This window comes from Phacochoerus africanus, chromosome 14, assembly GCF_016906955.1.
Source record: "Phacochoerus africanus isolate WHEZ1 chromosome 14, ROS_Pafr_v1, whole genome shotgun sequence".
NCBI lineage: Eukaryota > Metazoa > Chordata > Mammalia > Artiodactyla > Suidae > Phacochoerus > Phacochoerus africanus.
The window spans coordinates 16102001-16125014 of NC_062557.1; the positions used below are offsets into that span (position 1 = coordinate 16102001).

Consider the following 23014-nt stretch of genomic DNA (forward strand, 5'->3'; position numbering starts at 1 on the left):
ATAACTTTAATAATGTCACCAGTGGTAGTTAAACCCCAAAGCTCTGAGGTAAGCATGTTGGATCATAAGAATAACAAAAAAGAAGCAACTGAAGGCAATGGCAAGTCTTCCTTCCCAAAATGCTTGCGGAGCTCAAGTAACAATAACCTTGACAGAGGTCACAGCTGAAGATGCAGAGTTAGGTCATAGTCACAGCGCTTTTCAGACCAGAACCCTGAGGCTGGGAAACATTCTTGCGGGACATGGCTTCTTGAGGGACCAGGAGCCTGGATGACGACCAGAAGAATGGGGCTGATAATAAAAGGAACAGAAGAAGAAAGTTTGAGCATCCCTGTGGGTTCGGAAAGCTGTCTGAAGAAAAAGCAGTTCCCAGAGGGACCCTGAGTGATTGGGAGCAGGGTCTCCTCAGCTGGCTGCCCCAGGGGGGAGCGGGCAGGCAAAGGAAGCAGACCTCTGCTTCCAGAACAGAAAAAAAAGGATGAACTTCAGGCGTGGATAAAAAAAAGAGTCTTTCTTCTTCTGTGACCACGATCAGAATCACATTATGTGGCAAAGGCTGACTTGAGAAAAAGGAATTAACTAAGGAATGGGATTAAGCCTGATACTGAGGATGGTAATGATGGAGAAGATGATGCTGGTGATGATGGAGAGGATGATGCTGGTGATGATGGAGAGGATGATGCTGGTGATGGATGCTGCTGATGATGGAGAGGATGATGATGATAATGATGGAGAGGATGATGCTGGTGATGATGGGGAGGATGATGCTGGTGATGATGGGGAGGATGATGCTGGTGATGGATGCTGCTGATGATGGAGAGGATGATGATGATGGTGACAGCAGTGATGATGATGACGGTGGTGAAGTTGATGGTAATAACGATGAGTTTTATTGACCACTTTTACTGCATGTTCACTGCGAGCCATTCACTCTGCTAAGCATCTTATCAACAATGCCTCTTGCTCTCCCAGCAATCAGGCAGCCCAGGGACATCTCCCTCTCAGAGAAGAGGGAAGCAAGAATCGATGGAGTTAGTCAGCTTGCCCAAGGTCACGATGCTAGAAAAGTGGCAGAGCTGGGGTTTGTCATGTTTACCCGGATTGCGTCGGTGAGTCACAAAACTCACGTCATCCCCCACAGGCATATATGCACATTCTGTGTTCTGCCCCCACCCCACCCCCTGCAATGGTAGCTTCTGCACAGAAGGCAGCCTAACTACGCATGCTGCAGTCAGAGGGATGGGCTTGGGGGGTGAGGGGGCGCAGAGGGGGAGCGAAACCAGAGGAGGAGTGAAGGAAGAAGCCCCAATTCTCCCCCGGAAAGAAACAGGAAGTTACCTGAAGCCTCTCATTACAAGACTGCCCTCAGCCAGTTTTGTCACATGTTCATGTGACCAAAAACTTATTTATAGCAGTCTAGCTCCAGACACTTGAAACTGAAAGGGAAATAAAGTTCCAAGGTAAGGGGAGCCCCTGGTGACAATGAATTACAAATCTATCCCCCCTCCCCAGCCTGTGGATTTCATACTCCTCTGCCCCTTTCAGGACCCTCACTGCAGAAACATCAGCATCAAAAAACCCAAAACGAAGCAAAACCCACTCACATTTACAAATAACAAGAAAACTAGCCCCTGAGGGTGGAGGGGAAGTACAGCTAGGTTTTTGCTGTTTCCAGGACTGGAAATCCGGGCTTGGCTCTGTCCCTGTTCCTTCTCAGCAAAGCTGTTCACGTCGAGAAGACTAACACTTGATTTACATGGAAAGATTGCTTGACTGGAGCAAGATAAAAATTAGGAGGCACCTCCCTTGCCACTGGTTTCTTCTGCTCCCCCATGAAGGGGGGGATAAGGCACCAGAGGCGGGGGGCATTTTTTTTTTCAACATTGCAAACCATTCTATTCCTCCTCCCCTTTGGGTAAAGAAATATTTAAGTCGCATGCATTCTTGGAGAGAATTTTCAAAAAACACTCAGCCCACAAGAATTCTGTTCTTCCCACAAAATCTGCCTCAATCCTGCGTGCAGTTGCTAACACGGGCTCCTCCACTTTCAGCCCATCAGCGTTTTCTTCTCTTGTCTTTAATAGGAGTTGGTTAGGGTAACAGAGACATCTGCTGCCCCGGGAAACAACACTCCACGCAGGGGCACCTCCCCAGCAGGAGCTCCAATCTGAAGTCATCGTAAAGGAATACCAAAAAAAGGGCCCATATCTCACTGAGTGTCATTAAACTCTCTGGCTGACTCTTTAGGTTTTAGCTTGGTTTATTTTATCATTTGATATTTATTTAACTTATTTAGTACAGTATCGGGGGTGTTTTCTTATTTATTAAAAAACAAACGCTGTTTGTTAAAAGAGCTTGCTTATCCATATGGCATCGTTTTTTTGAAATTAACAAACCCAAGGGGAAAACCCCACCATTCTGGAGTGTTCTCCATTTCTGAGCAAGGTGGGGTGAAAGCACACCTCTCTCCTAGAAATCCAGGATTCCACCTGCTGCAGGTACCACTGGCTGTTCTGGAGGAGCCCAGACACCTGTGCCTCACCTGCAAATCAGTTGTGAAGCAGAGAGTAATGGACTCTCTGTTCCCAGGTCCAAGTGGTATATGTTTTGTTAATGTCGGGTCATTTCCGCTCTTAACCTCTAGCAGAATATTGGGCTTTCCCGTGGCCGTGAGATTCTGGCACGTCCTCCTACATCAAGGAAGGAGATGGATTTTCTAACAGAGGGGAACTGAGGCAGAAGGAATCTTTCCTTTCTCAACCCAGGCAGGAAGAAGACATCAGGCCTAGCTTAAAGATAATATTGTCTGTCTTTACGCTGCATTTCTTTACTGTAGCAGTGGATAATTCCACTCTGGCAGAGGAGAGAGTTCAGTCATTGGACCTGTTGAAATGCTCCAAGAAGTTTTACCCTTTTGGAGTATTTAAACTATCAGTTGGAAGGGAAGTAAGCACTTCCCTTTTTTTCGGGTCCTAAAATGTTTATCAAGGTATACTTTAGGGAATAGCCTGACTATAAAATTTAGGATCACAATATGAAAATATCAGTTGAAAGTGAAGTAAGCCAGACAAAGACAAATATCATATGCTATCACATATGTAGAATCTTAAAAAATGATACGAATGAACTTACATACAAAGCAGAAATAGACCGACAGACATAGAAAACAAGCTTATAGTCACCAAAGGGAAAGTGGGGACAGGGGATAAACTTGTTTGGGATTAACTGATACACACTATATATATAAGATAGATCTATATACCAGGAGGTCCCATTGTGGGGCAGTGGATATGAATCTGACTGGTATCCATGAGGATGCGGGTTCAATCCCTGTCCCTCGCTCAGGGGGTCAGGGTTCCAGCATTGCCATGAGCTGTGGTGTAGGTCACAGACTTGGCTTGGATCCCACATTGTTGTGGCTGTGACTTAGGCCGGCTTTTATTCGACCCCTAGTCTGGGAAAGTCCATGTACGGCAAGTATGGCCCAAAAAGCAAAAAAAAAAAAAAGAAAGAAAGAAAAAAAGATCTATGTATAAAATAGATCATCTATAACACAGGGAACTATACTCAGTATCTTATAATAACCTATAATGTAAAAGAAACTAAAAATAATATATGTATAACTAAATCGCTTTGCTGTATATCTGCAACTAACACAACATTGTAAATCAACTATACTTCAATTTAAAAAGAGAGAGAGAGAGAGGGAGAAAATGAGAACAGAAAGGGACGTAAATGCTGGGTACTGGGTACCTCCTTCCTTGAGAAGGCAATTGCTGGGTAAGTGCTTGACAAAATGCCTCTTAGTATGTTTGCTGTTTGAGTTTATTAAGGCGATGGCTAATGCTTTGGGCCTGGAATTTTGGGCAAAGGGAGGAGGGAGTAAAGCCTGGCCGAGGGTCCTCACACCCAGCAGCAGGTGTGGATGAACACTCAGAGGTAGACGTCACACACTGCGTGTTCCTTGCCACGGGAATTAAGCATGGGGCTGTCAAAGCTGGTCGTAGGACTAAGCCTGAAGAAACATTTGTGGTCGTTGTTGTTCTCCAGGCTTGTCTGAGACGACAGGAATACAGAAGAGACTCAAATGAGAAGAAACGAGATCCGTTTTGGGGACAAGAGACAACTGTTGGGAGATCCCGGTTTTCAAGTGGGTCATCTTCCAAACAGGTACTTCAAACTCTGGGAGATGCTCTTTTGCTGCAGGGTGTGTGTGTGTGTGTGTGTGTGTGTGTGTGTGTGTGTGTGTGTGTGTGTGTGTGTGTGTGTGTGTGTGTAACTTCGGAAAAAGCCAACTCAAGAAGGAGATGTTGAAGAATCTTAAAAGGCAGGGCAGAGAGAGGCAGGGGCAGGAGCTCTCATCCTGGGTACCACCCCCCTCACACCTCTGCTCCCCCTCCACTGTGTGACCTCTCTCTTCACCCCAGATGGGCCTCACTCCTCTTTCCTATAGATAAAGGGCCCGGTGGAGATGGTCTCTGAGGTACCATCCAAATAGAAATGCTGCAGTTCCTTGAGTTTAAGTGTTGGAAGCACTGGGCCTACTAAAGCACAGCATCATATTATACCTATGTTCCTAGATCTATGCCTACTTGATCTGTCTGTATAAATACAGATATATGTATATACATACATATGTATATAGGCTTTTATATATAGACATAGTAGTCTATCCCACTGCATTGTTTAGTTTTTATTTTAAATAGAGTTAAATGCAGTACAAAATTGCATCATGTAATAACTAGAAATTGTTCAGATATTTTTGTCTGGATGATAATTACAGGATCAATGTAATATGATAGCGATATGAAAATGACTATAGCAGGAGAGGCAGTCACCACTTATTCCAGGGATTACAATGCTCTCGTAAGTTTCATGCTACAGCTTTCTACCTGTCAGCTTATTCAACCCTCATAAATCTCTGTGTATTTGCCTCATTTTATGGAGCAGAAAACTGAGCCCTATAAAAGTTAAGGAACTTTCCCTAGGATTTCACAGCCAGTATGTGGTGGAATAGGGCTGCCTTTCCAGGCAGTCCGACCCCTAAGAGGACACTCTGAACCACGGAGCTATATGATCATATTTCATGTTTAAGATCTTATCTGTGTAAGGATTTTACTTATCCTATGTAAGCGCTAAATACCGCAAGCGGCATTCAACACCGGTTGTGAGTATGGCAGATTGATTTAAGATGAGTAATGTGGCTTTTATGAATTCTTATTTAATATTTTATGCCTGAAATATACTCTAGAGGATAGACTCTCTCTTCCGCCAGTGGTATGGATCCCCGAGATAGATCCTGGATACTGATATCAATCACGTTCTTGCTGCGATTTCTTCTTTAATCTAGGGCGTTCACGTTGCGGTTATTTAATGTTCAAAGGACGCCTTTAAAAACATCAGCGACTGATGTGTACGGATGTTTCCCTGGGAGAGACCTCTACTCCCTGTTAAGGAACATAAAATCACACAATCACATGTTCCACGGAGAACCCGAAGGGGAAAGAGACTCTCTCTCGATACCGGCAGCGCAGAGAGGAGCGCCCGGCATCTCCTCTTCTTAGCTAAGGACTGAATATACTGCCTGCCACTGATTAAACGTAGGGAGGGAGATTAATCCAGAAATGAAATCTAGCTGGGCTAGGACAACACATTTTCAGCGTTAGGATAAATTCTCACAGTTTTGCACTGGGAAACAAAAAATCAAGGACAATTTTTTTTTTTAATGTCATTTCAAACAGTAGCATGTAGCAATCTTCCTAGATGGGAATTACTAAACAAATGGGCAGCTGGGTTCTTCCATTTTCATGCAAAGACTCGGCCATTCTGTAAAGGAATCCTCCTGCATTTGGGATATTTTAGAACTAGAAGTTTCACGCTCCTCTTCACAAACTTTGGGAGGACGAGCAGGTGACAGATTCCTATACTTTCCTTCTTTTTGCTAGAAAAATTATTCCTTCTTTAAATCATCATTGCAAAATACCCAGACCACATCTTAGAAAAAAAAAGACACAGTTGTACATATAAAAGTAATTACGAAATAAAGACCACAAGGTGGTAACATTCCTAAAACTGGCAATTTCTAAAGCACAGGACAGGATTTTCCATGTTTGTTCTGTGTCACTACACCTCCATATGTCAGAGAACTCGAAACAACAGTACTGAATACGCTCAAGTCTTTCAGATGATTCTATCCTCAAAGGTTTGGGTATTGATTGCACAAGTGCCCTGCAAGCTTGCATCTTCTCTATCAAGAAGACGAACAAAATCAGAATTTTCCACAGTGAAATTCAGCTTTGCTTTGCTCCCTGCATTATTGATGCTCTTTGGGGAATCCTGGAGGGTTTGCCTCTGGATACAGCAGCACAGGAAGGGCAGGGAGAGGGGGAAGTGTCACCAAACGCATCCCTCTCAACAGCCATCTGGCTGGGTCCTGATAATACCAGTCCCTCCTCACTCAATCCTTCGGCTTTTGCTTGGTATAAATGAAGCCAGAAAACCCTTATGCATCTCAAACCCGATCCCAGAAATCTTCAACTGCCAGGACCCTGAGTTGGTTTGGAGAGTCCCTCCCCTCACCCCCAGGTTTGGACACCCACCCCAATTTCTGTGAAAATCTGGTTGTTCTTAAACCTTCGTAGTCTGAGTCTGCCCTGCTATATCTGCAATCCTGAGGGAATGCAGAATTTAACAAACCTCTTTCTACAGGGCCCCTCCCCAAAGCCAGGCAGATGCTGGGGCTGGTTTCCCAGGATAAAAATGCTGGCACCTTCCAAAGGAAAACCCAAGACAAACTGATCCAACTTCTGGAGCTCAGTGTAGGGAATGTCACATCAGATGCCAGAGTTGCAAAAGATCCTCTCTCAGTCACAAAGGGGCAGGAGGAAGAAACAGTTCAATGAGATGGAATAAACCCAACCCATGCCCTCTTCCCTTGGGGTACATTCCCCTGAGTAAGGTCCTTCTAGAGATTGCCCTGCCTGAAAACGCCACGGAACGCTTTACCTCTGATTTGAGAAGGCAGGTTCACTCCGTGATCGAGTGGGTTGTATGAGAGTGGATTGCTTAACCCATGGGCGTTTTTCCCCTGTACAATCACTACGTGAAGCAGGCTCCCATCAAATTTTGACACTCGTGTTGCGATTTCCATCACTCGTTCATTCCTCAACCCAGTCTCAGAGCATCACAATTCTGATGGGCCTGGAATAAGCCAGGCATTTACCATCAAGTAATAGATTCAGTATGAAGATATCATTTCCAGACACCTGCCTGAGGGTAGGCAGATCCCCCAATGCACAGTTAACATGGTAGCCACTCCATTATGGCGCAACCTCCTCCCTCCAGCCAGTGGCTTTCACGGCTGGTGATGCAGACTGTGTTTAATCTCAATTCAAGATAAAACAATTGCTATCAAGCCTGCGTTGAGGCTTTCTTTAAAGCGGTACCTCCTAAATACATTTAAGTCAGTGGCGTGACATAGTACAAAGAACACTTTATCATCGGGGGCCAGCTCTGTCCCTCATCACCCTGTGAATTCAGGCAAAGCACTTTGCTTCTAAAGTACTTCAATTTCCCATCAAGGAGCTCCTCATTATTATGCTTATCTCACAGGATCATTGTGAGGACGGCTGAGCCTCTCAAGTGTCATACTAACATTAGATTCAGTATAAATGGCCTTGGTGTCCAGCTCTTCTTGCAAATGATGCTCCAGCAGCAGTCGACGGAGGTGCAGCTCCCGAGGCTTCCAGAATTCCTTCTCCCCCCTCGGTCACATCCCAGGCCACATTTCTATAAACCAACCTAATATAGCAACTTAATTTTAGACCCTTTTCAAAGTTACCTACAACCCTGCGACCTGTTTAATCAGATTAGAATTTAACAGGGAAAGAAACCGCAGCTCTGCAGGACCAGCTAGACACTGGATGACTTAGTAGATTAAGAAGCAAAGCAGGAGTTCCCGTTGCGGCTCAGAAGAAATGAGTCTGACTCATATCCATGAGGATGCAGGTTCAATCCCTGGACTCACTCAGTGGGTTAAGGATCTGGCATTGCCAGGAGCTGTGGTGTAGGTTGCAGACATGGCTTGGATCTGGCATTGCTGTGGCATAGGCTGGCAGCTACAGCTCTGATTCAACCCCTAACCTGGGAACCTCCACACACTGTGGGTGTGGCCCTAAACAACAACAACAACAAAGAGAGGCAAACAGTCTCTCTGTATGAACGGGAAACAGTGTTCCCAGAACACACCTTGCACAGAGGAGTTGACTGGGATGACAGGAGCATCGCAGGCTATTTTGCCTTTTGTCTTAAGGACATTACAGAGAAGGGTTAGGAGATGTCCCCATAGAAAACGATGAAACTGTTCAGCCCAGGACTTGGAGGATAGCAACCTCCAATGAAGAAATCCATCATGGACCCTCCTCGTCTTCCAAGATCCTGCATCCTTGCTGGGCAGGGGACTGTTCCCAAAGCGCAGCTCTCAAGGACTGAGGACACGTTGTCACCACATTTCTTGGCAAAGAAGATGAAGATCAGCCGTCAGTTTTTCGAGAGCACCGTTTGCTCTGCTAATCGGGATAGGATTCTGATACTTTCACCATCTGCAAAAGAGCAGCCACGTGTTTAGACTCCAGGTCACAAGGACCCAACGTTACCTTGGAAGGAAGCAGTTCACCTAACACCAGCAGGACCTGGCTCTGCCCCAGGCTGGCTCAGCGGGATGTTTCCATCAGTGAGATCATCTGAGTCTCCCAGAACGCAAGGTAAGCTTAAGTGTGAAGGCGGTTACCCAACCTAAACATTTTAATTGTTTTGTTCATGATCATCCACACACACTGTGGAGGTTAAAACGAAAAACTAAAGCTTCTTCAAGGAAATCTGCAGTGACTTAAAAAGTCAGAACGTGCATTCCTACATGGGGCAGCAAAAGCCCAAAACTGTGCTGTCCAATACAGTGGCCACCAGCCACAGGGGACTATTTAATTAAAATAAAATGCTAAATGCAGTTCCAGGCTCAGTAGCCACCAGTGGTCCGTGGCTACCATACTTGGACCATGCAGACATAGGACATGTCCATCTCGGCACAGAGTTATCCCAGACAACACTGCTCCAGATGATGGTCAAGTCCAGAAAAATAAACCAAGACAAGATCTCGTGGACTAGAAAGGGGTTTCGATTCCCAGAAACTGGCCCTGCATAATCCACCCGACAATGCTCTGCAAACCACAGCTCCTTGCAAATGTCAGCCCTCCAATGATGAGTCAGCTGTTGGCAGAGGCGGGCTGGATTTGCATTTTGTATTTTCCTCCGAAGGGGGTATATCTGCATTCCTCCCTTCATTACCTGTCGTTTCAGTCTATCCTGCCTGTGAAACCTTTAGCTTCTCCTCTTTCAAAAGGCTCTGGGGGAGCAGTTCTCCCATTAATCTGTCAATGTCAACCTCCCAGCACCCTGGATGGTGTCAGGGAAGCAGCAGCAGCTTAGCACATGGCATTCGCCTTTGGTGACGCACACGTTTCATTTTCTCTAACTTCGACTCGTGTCCCCCCACCCTCTGCCCCCCGCCCCCTGCCCCCTGTTAGAGTCCCAGGGGGTTGGGCCTCCTGTCGTCCTGGCCCCAGGCCCAGGTACAGATGAGGCAGGTCTCACACCGGTTCTGGCTGCCAAAGGCCCCACCCTGGGAGGCTGTGAGTCACCTCTAACACCTGGCTTGGCGCTTGTCACAGCCGCCCCGGTGACTCCAGCGCAGATTCCGCGCCCTGCAGGGGCGCCCGAGCAATAACGCGGCTCTGCGCCTGCGCCTGAGCCCAAAGGGTGCGTCCTGGGGCCGCACCGCGCAACCCGCGGTGTGAAGGGGGCGCCTCTGCGGGAACTGCAGTTCGAGTTCGTTTTCCATTTTACCTGTTCGCCACGGCGTGTCCCACAAGCCCCCCGGTACATGGCCTGCTCCCCTCTAATGGTTCATCTTCCTGAATTTACTTCTGTCCAGGCCAGCGTTCTGGAAATATCTTAGACTCCTCCTCCTGCCGCTTCTCAGACTTGACAGCCCCGTCAGACACCAAAGCTGGACTGTCTCACCTCCTCCCTCTTGGGTCTCGGCCAGCACCTCCCTTTGCAGGCCTGTCTCTTTTTGTTATTGACAGCCATTTCCCCGGTCGTTTTGCCTTAACCTCGCCCCTTCCAGCCAGTCCTCCAGGCAGCAGTAAGAGGGATCCTTCTGGAAGCAAGCTGGATCATGTTCCTCCTCTATTTAAAGTTTGTTAGTGGTTCCCCATTGTCTTTGGGGTCAATTTCAAATACCTTAGCCAAGTGTCTGATGGCCTCACCCTCAACTCCGAGGGCACGTCCTCTGGAAAGAGTTTCCAGAGCTGCTCCTAGGGGGTCAGGGGGCTTTGCTTTTGTCCCTTCTGTGTATCCCCAGCACACCCTGTGGGTTCAAGTCCACCTTCCAGGACATCTTCCCGTCCGCCTCCTCCTCAGGCTGGGAGCCGCGCTAGAGCAGGTGCTGTGCATTGCTGTGTTTCCGGTGCCCAGCACAGAACAGGAGCTCTGGTGAGTGTCTGATGGTTGACAGCCACAAGAATGTTTTAGGAACCTGCGCATGTTGAAGCCATAGCGATGTAGCCACAACAGCCAGAGCAGGACTCCTCCCCCGAGCGAGAGAGGAAGATGGGTACCATTATGGGGGGCGGGGGGGGGGGGGGGGTGAACCTCCCCTGGCGTGGCTTGAAATCCCTGAGAGGAGTGTGGTTTGTTAAGACCACCACCATGCACCGGCCAGTTTGGGTTTGAAGACTGACAGTGCAATCAACCATCTGGAAAGCTCCTCACTGCTGGTCACCAGAATAGCCAGTTAAAGAGTGTCCTTGTCCTTGGCCTACCACTCTGCAACGGGGCAGGTGGCTTCTTTAAAGCCCTGAATAAGTCCCTCCTGTCACAGGTAGGCAAGAACCCAAAGATGTAAGCGGCTCTCCATGGACAGAGGAAACGTCCAGAGTTGACCCAGGACCCACTCGTACGTTATCAGAGGTCATCTTGCTGTGGCGGAACGTTCTGCCAGATAACTCACCAGACAGAATTGGAGGTTTCCTTTGTGACCAGATTGTGGAGTAATCAGAATCCCTGGTGGGCAGGCCCCTCTGTGGCCAAACCAGGGTCCTGGAGGCCTTTCACTGCAGTCATGGCGCAAACGAATAATAACGGTGTCTGGGCGAAGCCAGCAATGCCTCATTTCTCCTTCATTTCTCTGCTTTGCCTGAGTTCCACAAGGTAATTTTAAAATACGGCATGGCCGGAAAATGGGGCAACTGTCAGTTTAAATTGCACCTGCTTCCAGAACGTTGTCCTGCCTTTTCAACAGATAAGCAAGACAGCCTAGAGTCAATCCTTCCATGGGGTGATTCTGCTGCACTGTCCGGGTGAAACAAACACCAGTTGTTATCCTGGCTCAGGAAAATTGTTGCAACCGGTGACCTCCAACCCAAAGAGTTCCCTGTGTTAATTGAACTCACCAGCTCAGAAATTGCATGAGAGAAGATTATTATAAACTAGCTTTTTTCACATTTTATGTGGTGCTATGTATTTCAGTTTGCAACATCTTATTAAAATTCCCTACTTTAAAAAAATGGCTCTAATTGCTTTTTAAAACCAAAAAGCTTGTTCAAAACCTATTAAAATTCAGATATCAAAATTTACATTTTTTTTCAGTTGTGAGACATGACTGTGCAGGTGCATACCTGCACGGAACATAATCTGTAAACACAGCATTTCATCCTGAAACCTTTTTTGTTTTGTTGATAACAATGGCTTTGTTTGTTAAGAAATTATATACATTGTTGGTGTCCAAGACACTGTGTTAGGTGGTACTGGGGGTACAGTAATGAATAAGCTGTGCCCCTGCCCCCAGCCCTACCCCACCCCACCCCTGGGTAGTTTACAGTGTGGGTGAAATAAGACGTCACACAAATGCCTGCAGTTCAAGACAGCACCTGATGAGTGTGCTGAGAAGGCAAGGGAAACTTGGGGAAGCTTGGTGGAAATGCAGATTTTCAGCTGGATCTTGGGACTTGGGCAGGTATCAGGGAGCTGGGAGAGGGGGTAGGGAGCCAAGGGAGAGCAGACCTTTTTAAGCAGAAGGAACAGCCAAAGTCAGGGAGAGATGGGCACATTTGGGGAACAGGGGAGCCATCCGGTCTCCCTGCAGCACAGGATGTACATCACAGCTCTCCTCCCGGGGGTCAGGGGGGCATTTTTCACATCCCTCCCACACCCCTTCCTCAGGATCAGAAGGCAGGAGGGTGCCCCCTTGCTCCCCGATGTTACTCGCAGACACCGCTCCCCAGGCTCTGTCGGAAACACTGCCCAGTAAGGCTTACTCGGTTTTATTCCACCATCCGTTCCTCAGCATCACCCCCATTTGTCTCCTGGACACTCTTCTCTTAGTGAAGACTGGCCATAGCTCCATCTCTGTCCACCTCATCTTCTGATCTCCAGCCACAATCCTAGATGACCTCAGCATCCCCTGGATGATCCAGCCACACCCTGGCTTTCTAGTTCCCGCGGCATCTCAAGTGCCCCCCTCCCTTCCACTCAGCACCCTCCGCAACAGCACATCCTAGACTGCATCATCCACCAAGACGTCTTTGCCCTTTGTTTTTTCCACATCTCTTGGGCAAAATCCTGCCCCTCCACAATCTCTGGGTCTGCACTCAGGCCCCTGGAGATTGCTGGGAAAAAAAAAAATCACCCAACTTTGAAAAATGGTACCACTGGAAGGTCATAGCCACCAACCTCCTGGAACTCTCCCCTGCTGCCCAGGTTCTCTGGTCAATTATCTCTGCCACTTCAAGCCATCTTCTCTTTCCCCAGTCTTCAAGCCATCCCCCCTTCCACCCCACAACACAGTGGTCCTCAGATGGAAGCTTCCTCAGCTCGCGGCTCCCCAGCCCACCGACCCCCTTCCTTCTCTACCCCCCTCCCCTAATTCCCAGTTACAAACCTCCCCACCTCTGCTCAGGACCCCACCTCCTAGCTCCTCCTCAGGACCCTTACTCCATCCATCACCCCTTCCGTTCCTGTATCTCCAACTCCGTACCAGAACCTTCCCATCAGCGCTGAATCATGCGCTAAGGTCTCCTACAAGATACAAGAAAAAAAAGAAAGAAAGAGAACAGCACTTCCCAGAGCCCACATCCCCTCCACGTAGTCCTTCTTTAATAGCCAAAGGTCTCAAAGAATTATATACGCCAACTGACTCCGTGTTCCCACCTTCTGCTCCCAACTCAGCCCACTGCAATCTGGCGACCACGCACGTCGTGCCACAGAAATGGCTCTTGGTCAGAGGCCTCGCAGTCCCTGTCGCAGGTGGTCTCTTTCAGTCCCTCTGGGGCTTCGGCAGCTGTGACGCACCTGACCGCTTTCTCCTCCTTGAAACACTGCGTCCCTGTGCTTCCCGAAAGCCACGTTCTCCTGGTTCTCTTCTGGCTGATTCCTCCCTCTTGCCACTCTTCTTGCTCTATACCTGGGCTTCTCCTGTCTCTGCATCCTGGGCCTCTTAGGCAATAATGATGACCTCTCTTCGTACAATGACCTTTTCAAATGCATAAAATAAGATGCATTGGATTTCAAAGGAAACCACTTTTTATTGAAAGAGTCATCAAAACATTTTGAGAAATCTGTGACTCAGTGATGTACGTGCTCCTTTATTAACACATTCAACAACACGTGATGGGTGGAAAGGGTATTTTGAGACCTCTGCAACGAGTTGAATGAAATGTGAAAATATCTGTGATTTCGATTAGTGACAAATCAGAGGTGCTGCTAAGACTACTGCGGTTTGTCGCCTGTCTGCGTAAATGAAATGAAAGATCCTGCTAGATTTCAGTTAGGGGCGAGTGGAAATAAAGATGTGCTTTTTTTTTCCATCCATATACGTGCCCCACCCTGAAGACACACTGCTCAGACATTCTCCTCAGGTTTTTTGCCTAAGATGTCACCTGCCATGACTCCCAAATCCACATGTCCAACCCGATCCAGGCTTTTGATCTCCAGATCTAAACATCCCATTGTTTACTCTGTACTTTCTACTGGGATGTCTCTGAATCAACAGGCCCGGCACTAAAGTTCCCAGTCTGGCCCTTTGCTCTTCCTTCCTTTTGTGCGGCATCCTCGGAACCTGACAGCTTCCTCCTCCCCATCATGTTCAGTTCATCACTGAGCCGTATCCATTTGACTTGGCGTTTTAATCCACCTGGGTGTTCTTCTCTGCCACGACCTAGTTAAGTTCCTGCAGAGGCCTCCGAACACTTCCGCTCCCGCCCCCAAATCCTACTTTCCACCCCATGGGTGGAGTGATTTGACCTATGGAACCGAGGTCACTTTATTGGCCAATTAAACCCTTTCTATGGCTTTGGGGGCTCTCAGAGTGGGGACCAGACCTCATCGGGTAGCCATCAGATCTGGCCCTCCTTACCCCCCGGTGCTTCATCCACACACTGGCTTTGGGTTCTCTTATGGGCCAGGCTGCCTCCTGCTAGGAGTCTTTGCAGATGCTGTTCCCTCTCCTTGAGGTCCTCAGCCTGCCTTCCCATCAGGCCTCAGATCCCAGCTCAGGCCACTTCCTCCAGGAGGTTTCTCCCAACCGCCCCCTCCCCCAGCTAGATTCGCCCCTGTCTCCTTGTGGTTGCCTAAATATTTCCTTTCTCTAAATTTATGAGTTGTAATTTTACATTTGTTTAATCGTTATTTGGCTAAATGATCCCCCTCCCCTCCTAGTCTGTAAGCTCTGTAAGGGAGAGTCTTTGCTTGACTCCCTTCCCGTTTCCCAATATGTGGAGTTAGGTTGCCTTTTCCTTATTAGTGTAACTCTTTGCTCATCCCAAAGCACCAAGTGTAAGAGAAGACACAGCTTTTAAAATTTATCTCACGTTGACTTTCCTGTTACCAGCTGATATCACGAAGGGAGCAGTTTTTTTAACCTAAGGAACTCAGTGTTTATTCTGAACCACACAAAAGACAACGAGCAGCGTTCCCACATAGTACCTAGTTTAACCCGGCAACCCTGCAACATCCATATTCCTAGAGCCATAGTTCTGTTCCCCCCCGACCCCATATTTTACTCTGAGAGCTTCAAAACAGACAGAAAAGTTGACAGAATTATATGGTGACTATCCACATGCCCACCACCTAAATGCGAGAATTGTTATTTTGCTGTATTTGCTTTATCACACATCTAGCCATTGATCCATCCATTGATCCAACTTGTGTTTGGGTGCATTTCAAAGTAAGTTGCAGACATCAGTACTCTGCCCCCCGAAAACTTCAGCATTTACGTCATTTGCTAGAGTTGAATATTTGTTTGTGGTTTTGTGGTTCCTCTTTTTTTCCTCAGTTTTTATTTTAGAGGGAAAAGTTACCTGCACTGAATTAAACAAATTTTGAGTGGCATTTAATGATTTTTGATAAATGCATGTAACCCAAACCCCCTTCAAGTTTCCTTCACTCTATGAGCTTATCCTTCTCAGTCAACCACTGTTCTAGATGTTTTCACCATAAATTACTTTTGCCATTTCTTTTTTGCATTTTTTACACTGTTTTGAGTTCAACTTTTAAGTCGATTCATACACTTTTTAGAAATATGTGGAATATAGATTCTACATCGATAGAGATAAATAAATGTTTAATAATTAAAATTACATGCAAGCTACAAATTAAAAGTATAGTCTTTTCCCAAAATGGCACTCTTTTAAAAAGATAATATGTAGTTGGAAAAGTTATGTAGAAACTGGCATGTACATCTGGAAATGTAAGCTGGCATTGTATTTCTGGAGGACGATTTTTGGGAACAAAGAATTTTAAATCTTTCGAGATTTTAACCTACTAATGTAAATTCCTGCTTTGGGAGCTTTAAGAAATAATTGAAGATATGCATAAATATATGATAATATTCATCATAGCACCACTTATCACAGCAGAAAATTGGAAGCAACCCAAACGACCAACAAAAATAATTATAGATAGATCTATTCAATGGGAATTTATTATAAAGACCAAAACAATTGCCAAGAAAGAGTAAATTTTTCTTAGTGGGTTAATTCTTTTTTGATATATATAATTTGATTCAAGCAACATAGGGCTTCTACCTTGCTTTTGTGTGTGAGTGTGTGCTGCACCTGAGGCATATGGAGGTTCCCAGGCTAGAGGCTGAATTGGAGATGTAGCCACCAGCCTACACCACAGCCACAGCAACGCCAGATCTTCAACCCCCTGAGTGAGGCCAGGGATCAAACCTGTGTCTCATGGATACTAGACAGATTCCTGTCTAGTATCCATGGAATTCCTGGTTTATTCTTAAAGTAATATTTGTATTGTGATTCTGAAATTACTTCATGTTGATTGCAGAGTAAAACAAATGAATTAATATATTAATAGAACTAAATAGTAAAGATTTTAACTACGAGAAAAAAAGATAGAAATATAAAAGAAAGGAAGGGAAAACCCCCACAGAGTGTTAAAATTTCAATTAGAAACATTTCTGTGAACTCATGATTTTTTTAAATACATATTTCTATTGAATTCCACGGAAAGGCCTTAGAAACAATGTCCCTCCAGTAGCAATGAACACACATAGCATGCAGATATTAATTTCTAAGTACCTTTCTATACTAAAAGGAACCAAAGCTCATTGGAAAAAATAGCTGATTCTAGGACTGAGCCAGGTGAAGGGCAAGGGGAGGCTCTGAAATTTCTATGGTCCAGAAAGCAAAAACGTGCTCCAAGAGTCAAGTCCAGAGCAAACTTGAACAAACTCCCAAACACCTGTTTCGGTGCAATTTGAGCATCAAAAAATGTGATCCTTGAGACCACGATGATAATAAATAAATAAATAATAAATAAAAGGAGGTTCTTCTTTAGAGCAGAATGCTAGCTAATACAGCAGAAGAAATGGTTAGAATTGGGGGGAAAAAAAAAAGTCATCGTTCTGCTATCCCAGTTCTGCTCCCACTCCACTTGTGAGACTTTCCTCCTGAGGCCACACCTAATTGTAAGGGAAATTGAGTCATTCAGTTCCAGGTGAAGCCACATCCCAGCTGCAACACTTATCACTTGAGAAGAGATTCCAGGGGAAAGCTAGTAGTATCTATCACTATCATTAAAAAACGGTCTGCAAGAATGGAGACCCGGCTAGTCGAAGTTTCTATTTCAAGGTTAATAGGGTTTCAAATATCCTAAACATTCTCTCTTTCTCTTTGTCTTTCTTTTTCCATTATGAACATGCATTTTTTTTGCAATAAAGAAAAGACATATGCTTTATAAAAATAAGCCATTGAAACTCCAAAAAGATTATTTCACTGGCAAAGTTGCTGGACGCTTTGCTTTCTCCTTCTGAAAGAAACACCAGTAAATCTTAAATACCCCATTGAGCATTTTTTGCTTCTCAGAAAACTTCAGTTGGACCCTATGCTCCATCATACTGACTTTCAATCCTTTGCCTGAATCTCAGAGCCCCCTACAATCTGCCTCCACCATGCCAGCCAGCTTTCTCTCTCATCCTTCCTTGCCACACCCTCTGTTCTGGCCGCGTGCCCTACTGTCTGAGCATCCAGCCACGTTCATCACTCCATCCGTAACTTGGCTCCTGTGCTGCCTGAAGTCTAAGCTGGTTCCTACTGATGCATCAGATCCTTTTAAACACCACCTCCTTCCTGAAGCCTCCCTTGACTTCTCACCTTTTTCTACGAGTTCCTTTGAAATTGAGAGTTGGGGCCACCCAATTTATCACTTCATTAAATGCTGTTTTGCGTTTTGCTAATAAGGTATTATCACGGACCAGGGTTCTTGGCCTTCCTGGATCAATAGAAACTGATGAAGCCAGACAAGAAATTCAGGCAAGGCGGTATTTGGGGCTCCTCTAGCAAGAGGGAGCAAAAATGAATAAGAGGTTTCCTTGCCCACTCCCCAAAGAAGGTGAGCTGGTTCCTTATATGGGGTGAGGATAGAGATGCATCTAGGAGTCTAGCCAGAGGGGTGGCTTAGGGGGGTTGCCCCCAACCCCGGTGGTGCTGTGTGCAGGGTGTGTGTGCGGTACCCTGCTTTTGCTCCCAGCTCCTCAAAAGTGGCAGGTAGGTTTTTGGTCCTCTTGAAAGTCCCTGTTAGCTTCTTTATATTTTGTTGCTCGAGATGTTTGTCCAGGTGTGAGCACCTGCAGCAAAAGATCCAGACCCCAGGTCTCAGCCTGTCTCAGTATAAATTGCATCTCCTCCATTGTAAGCATCTTGTTTTTACATGAGGTTGAAGACTTAGTAGGTGCATATGATGCTTTTCAATTAATTCTCATACTTTATGACCTTTTTTTTTTTTTTGGTCTTTTTGTCTTTTTAGGGCCATACTCATGGCATACGGAGGTTCCCAGGCTAGGGGTTGAATCGGAGCCTCAGCCGTTGACCTATGCCAGAGTCACAGCAACGTGGGATCTGAGCCTTGTCTGCGACCTATGCCACCGATTGTGGCAATGCCCGATCCTTAACCCACCGAGCGAGGCCAGGGATCAAACCCACAACCTCATGGTTCCTAGTTGGATTCGTTTCCACTGCACCATGACGGGAACTCCTGTCACCTATTATTTTGAGGAGGAGGTGTTTTCATGGATGTCCTCCATCTAAGGACCAAATCTTTCTCAATGAAAAGGAGAATATGAATTCAAATAAAAGATGAAGGAGAAAACCAGACCTGAAAAATACCCACCTGAAGTCAGCCTCATTGTGCTACTAGATACCATGCTTTAGTGTTCACATCCTTAAAATCCAACGACTTTCTGGCCACACGCTACTTCCTTACCCACCGCCCACCACACAGAACTCCGTCTCAGAGACTGCCACACGCGCTTGTCCCCCGAAGCACAAAAATCTAAAGTCACCACCCAGGTAAACCAAAAGCAGTTTATGCAGCACCCAAGAGGTTAATATGCGTTTTTTAAAAAAACATCTAGCTAGTGTCATACACACATCATGTTGGCCATTTCAGTAGCCTTGGCTCTCAGTTTCACCCAGAGGCTCTTCCCTAGGGGGATGGCTCATAATCTAGAAGCAAGTTCTCTCCTCCGAGAGCAGACCCAACGGTGGTCACTGGTTATGAAGAGTTCACCACTGAAGCCACTGCTGCTCTCAGATCAGGGTCTCAGGCTGGATCATTCCAGTTTCCCAGCCTGAGAATCAGAGACACGGTGGTGGGCGGGAGAGAGTTCTCTGCAGAAGTTACTGGTAGAGACAAGTGCCCGTGAAATGTAGGCACAGGGCAGTCCAGCCAACTCCTAAAAGCTTCTTGTAGCAAAGTGGGGAGCAAGGGCTCCCATTGCTGACCCTGGTCTTGCCCAGCCCTGCCTGGCAGCCAGGTCCTCAGGTGGGAGCAGCTGAATTCGAGAGGGTGGTACCTGGGTCCAAACCTCCCCCCCAATTACTAATCCATTCTTCACGGCTATTCAAGTTTACCACTCTGGTAAGCTCAAGACTGTCCTGATCAGGCAAGGACTTTGCTGACCTTAGAGTTTTTCTAGGAGAGAGAATGTTGAGCCAGCTTCGTGATACAATAGCCCTCCGGGTAGAGCATACTAACGTTATATGCCTTGAATCCATAAACATCTCTATCCCGTCCAGAATGCTGTTTATACAAGTGGCCTTCAATTCCCTAAGGCAGTTTTTGTGCTTGAGGCGCAATGTGAACGCGGACTTAGGGAACAGCATTCTTTTATTTATTTATTTATTTATTTTTGTTGTCTTTTCTGGGGCCGCACCCGCAGCATATGGAGGTTCCCAGGCTAGGGGGTCTCATCAGAGCTACAGAGGCCAGCCGATGCCACAGCCACAGCCACGCCAGATCCGAGCCATGTCTGCGACCTACACCACGACTCACGGCAATGCTGGGTCCTTAACGCACTGAGAGAGGCCAGGGATCAAACCCGCAACCTCATGGTTCCTAGTCGGATTTGTTAACCACTGGATGGGAACTCCGGGAACAGCATTCAGAAGGGACTCCTTAGCACCCACCGTCCCTTGGTCACCCTTCCCGTGTTGTTACTGTTTGAGGTTCATGGCCTTGATCGTTCCCTTGCCTGTCTCAGGAGGATGCTCTATTTCAAGCGCAGTAAACACACAGCCCAGGCACCGGCCTGACGCCGTTCTTTGCCCGTCTTCGTATTCACAGCAAGTCCTGTGCTGACCTCTACACTAAGTCGTAAGATCCACTCAGCTCAGCCTCCCCGCACATGACACATGGATAAAATGGGTTTTGAACACATCAATCCCAGGTCAGAAGCGCACCTTGCCACAGGGGGTGACCATTTGAGAACCAGCTCCCGAGGTCTTGGAAATGAGCCACCAGGAAAGAGCTGGAAGATAACTTGGGTCTCTTCTGTCCCTGACTACCTGAGTCTCCCTGCTCATCTGAGCATCTCTGTTCATTGTCACCTTGCCCAGTTTGAAAATCTAGTCATTCTCACATCCCTGAGGAGATGCACCCCATTTCCCAACCCTCCAGTCTCTGTCTCCCAGGAGACCTAACTCGAGCCATCATATTGTTTCTAAGTTGCTACCTTCAATGCCAGTGTCACCTACGTTCCCTAATGTAAGTCCCTTCTTTTCCCAGTGTGAGTCTTTCTCTGAACTTTTGAGAGATTCTAGCTCTGGGCAAGGTAATATCTCTATTTTATTACAGATGATGCCAAAAGAGCAAGTTGGGGATCTTTAGAACATGTTAAATACAGGGGTTCCCTTTGTAGCTCAGTGGTGAACAAACCTAACTAGGATCCATGAGGATGCAGGTTCGATCCCTGGCATTGCTCAGTGGGTTAAGGATCTGGTGTTACCGTGAGCCGTGGTGTACTGGTGTAGGTTGCAGATGCGTCTTCGGATCCCGCGTTGCCGTGGCTGTGGCATAGGCCAGTGGCTGCAGCTCCAATTTCGACCCCTAGCCTGGGAAATTCCATAGGCCACAGGGGCTGCCCTAAAAAAGCAAAATAAAAACAAGAAAGAAAGAAAAGACAATGTTAAGTACAAAAACCATACCATTCCAGAAAAGTATTAATTTGAAAGTAACTTCCTTTGGTTAATGTGGCTTTATTAGGACTTTCTTATCAAATTACCAAGAGAGCACTTAAGTCTATACATGTACTGTGTAGTCTGGGCTTTTTAGGTGTTTTGTTGTTGTTTGTTTTGTTTTGTTTTTAATGTTTCGGGCTTTGGTTTTGAAAGAGCTGATTTTCTTCCCCTAAAGGAATAGCAATGTGCTGTTGCCTCCAACTCCATGTGACATTTCAACTTAGGACCATGTGGGGGAAGAAATGAAAATTGTAATTACTCTTCAAAAGTACAAGAAGAAGAGACATTGTTTTAAAATCAGCTTGAAATCAACATAGTTTAATTATTATTGGTTGATGATTTTTAATGTTGTTAAGTATTTGCCATTAGAGCTTCACTGTCTGAAAGAGATATGGTACCATATTTTTCTTAAGGCTAGATAAATGTCAACCGGCCATGTATGTGACTATCACAAATTACACAGCCTTCGGAAGAAATCAGGAGTCCGGGGTAGGGGCGGCCCCACCTCGCTGTCCATCTCGCTTTGAAATGGATGAAAACGCGATAGAATTTTTCAGTTGGGCTTTTACTTTCAGTTTCAACAGCAGATAGTTAATGTTCGCTGGTTAATTTTCTTATTTAAAATTTTTCTTTGCATTAACTTTTTTTACATTTAATTTTTACTTTATATTGGAATATAGTTGATTTACAATGTTGCATTGGTTTTGGGTGAACCGCTAGTAAATTTTTTAAATGGCTGAACCTGAGTGGCTAATTGCAAAAGCCAACACTTACATGGAACTTCCTGGCAGGACTGTTTTAAGGGCTGTAACTGTATCTTAGCTCACTTAATCCTCACAGAACCACCAGGAGGTAGGTATTATTGTTCAAAAGTGAGAAGAGCTGAGGCAAAGAGATGAACTAACCACCTAACCCCACGTCGCCCAGTCACTATGGGAAAGAGCCAGGATTTACTCCCAGGAAGCTGGGCTCCAGAGTTAAATGTTATCGTGTGAGAATGAGTTGCTACAACTTCTTTGCACCCAAGAATAATATGTTGGGCTTTCATGAGAAAAGAGAGATGAGAAAGGCTGAGTACATGAGAGGATACGAACGAAGACACAAAAGGTCGAAGTGATGTGCTTAAGAATCCTCAAGGAAGCAAACAGGGAAAGACCCCTTAGCACATTCTCAAGTATTATAGCTCTTGCCAGTGTGACTCTAGTTGCCAACTGATAAAACACCCACTTCCAGCTGTAATTCCTAGACTCAAGAATGATTACCAACTAGAAGTAAGGTCGATGGAACCAGGAACCCGAGAAGGACATACTTGGAAGGCAGGCACACGATTCCATGTGGAAAAGGCATGGTTTAATTGGCCTTTGGTGCTATTAAAGTGAAAGGGACAATGAATGGGTGAAGGGAGGATAAATATGGCTTAAAACTCCGCACCCAAAAAAAGAGTCTCTTCACCAACTCCTCCCAATGCACCACTACCCAGGGCACGCAAAGAATTCTAGTCCTGGTTGAGGGGAGCAGGGATGGACCCATCAGTAACAGCGGACACTTGCTGCTGCTGATGTTGTAACCATGGATATTTGTAGTCTTAGCCCAGAGCCTCTTTCCTGCCTTGCCACTGGCTGAAAAATGGATGTGTGAGCAGGCTTCTCCACTCACTAACATAAGCTGTTTTTGTGGGGCAGTTTGCGGAAGAAATTCTGTCTCATGCTGAGTGATGCTCTCTTGCCTGTGACAGACTCAGGCGTCATAATTACAACTTGCCCACACTTCCTTTTTGGAGAATGGAAAGCCTATCTCATGTTCAGAAATGGCCTACTGTTTCATCTTTTGACATTTCGGAATCATTTTCAAGGATTTCTATTAAACTCCAGAATCAAAAGGGAAAACAACCAGCTCATTGTGTGTCCTCTCCTTTTCCCTCCCTT

At 46.1% G+C, this 23014-nt stretch overlaps 1 protein-coding gene across 1 annotated transcript in view; it reads left to right on the forward strand.

Annotated features, from left to right (window-relative positions):
• The window catches only part of MARCHF10 (membrane associated ring-CH-type finger 10), a 77026-nt gene that overhangs the window by 4892 nt on the left and 49120 nt on the right, over window positions 1-23014 (forward strand). The window contains exon 2 of the mRNA XM_047757974.1: window positions 4051-4170. Coding sequence (XP_047613930.1) covers window positions 4051-4170 — 120 coding nt within the window. The remainder of the gene's footprint in view (window positions 1-4050; window positions 4171-23014) is intronic.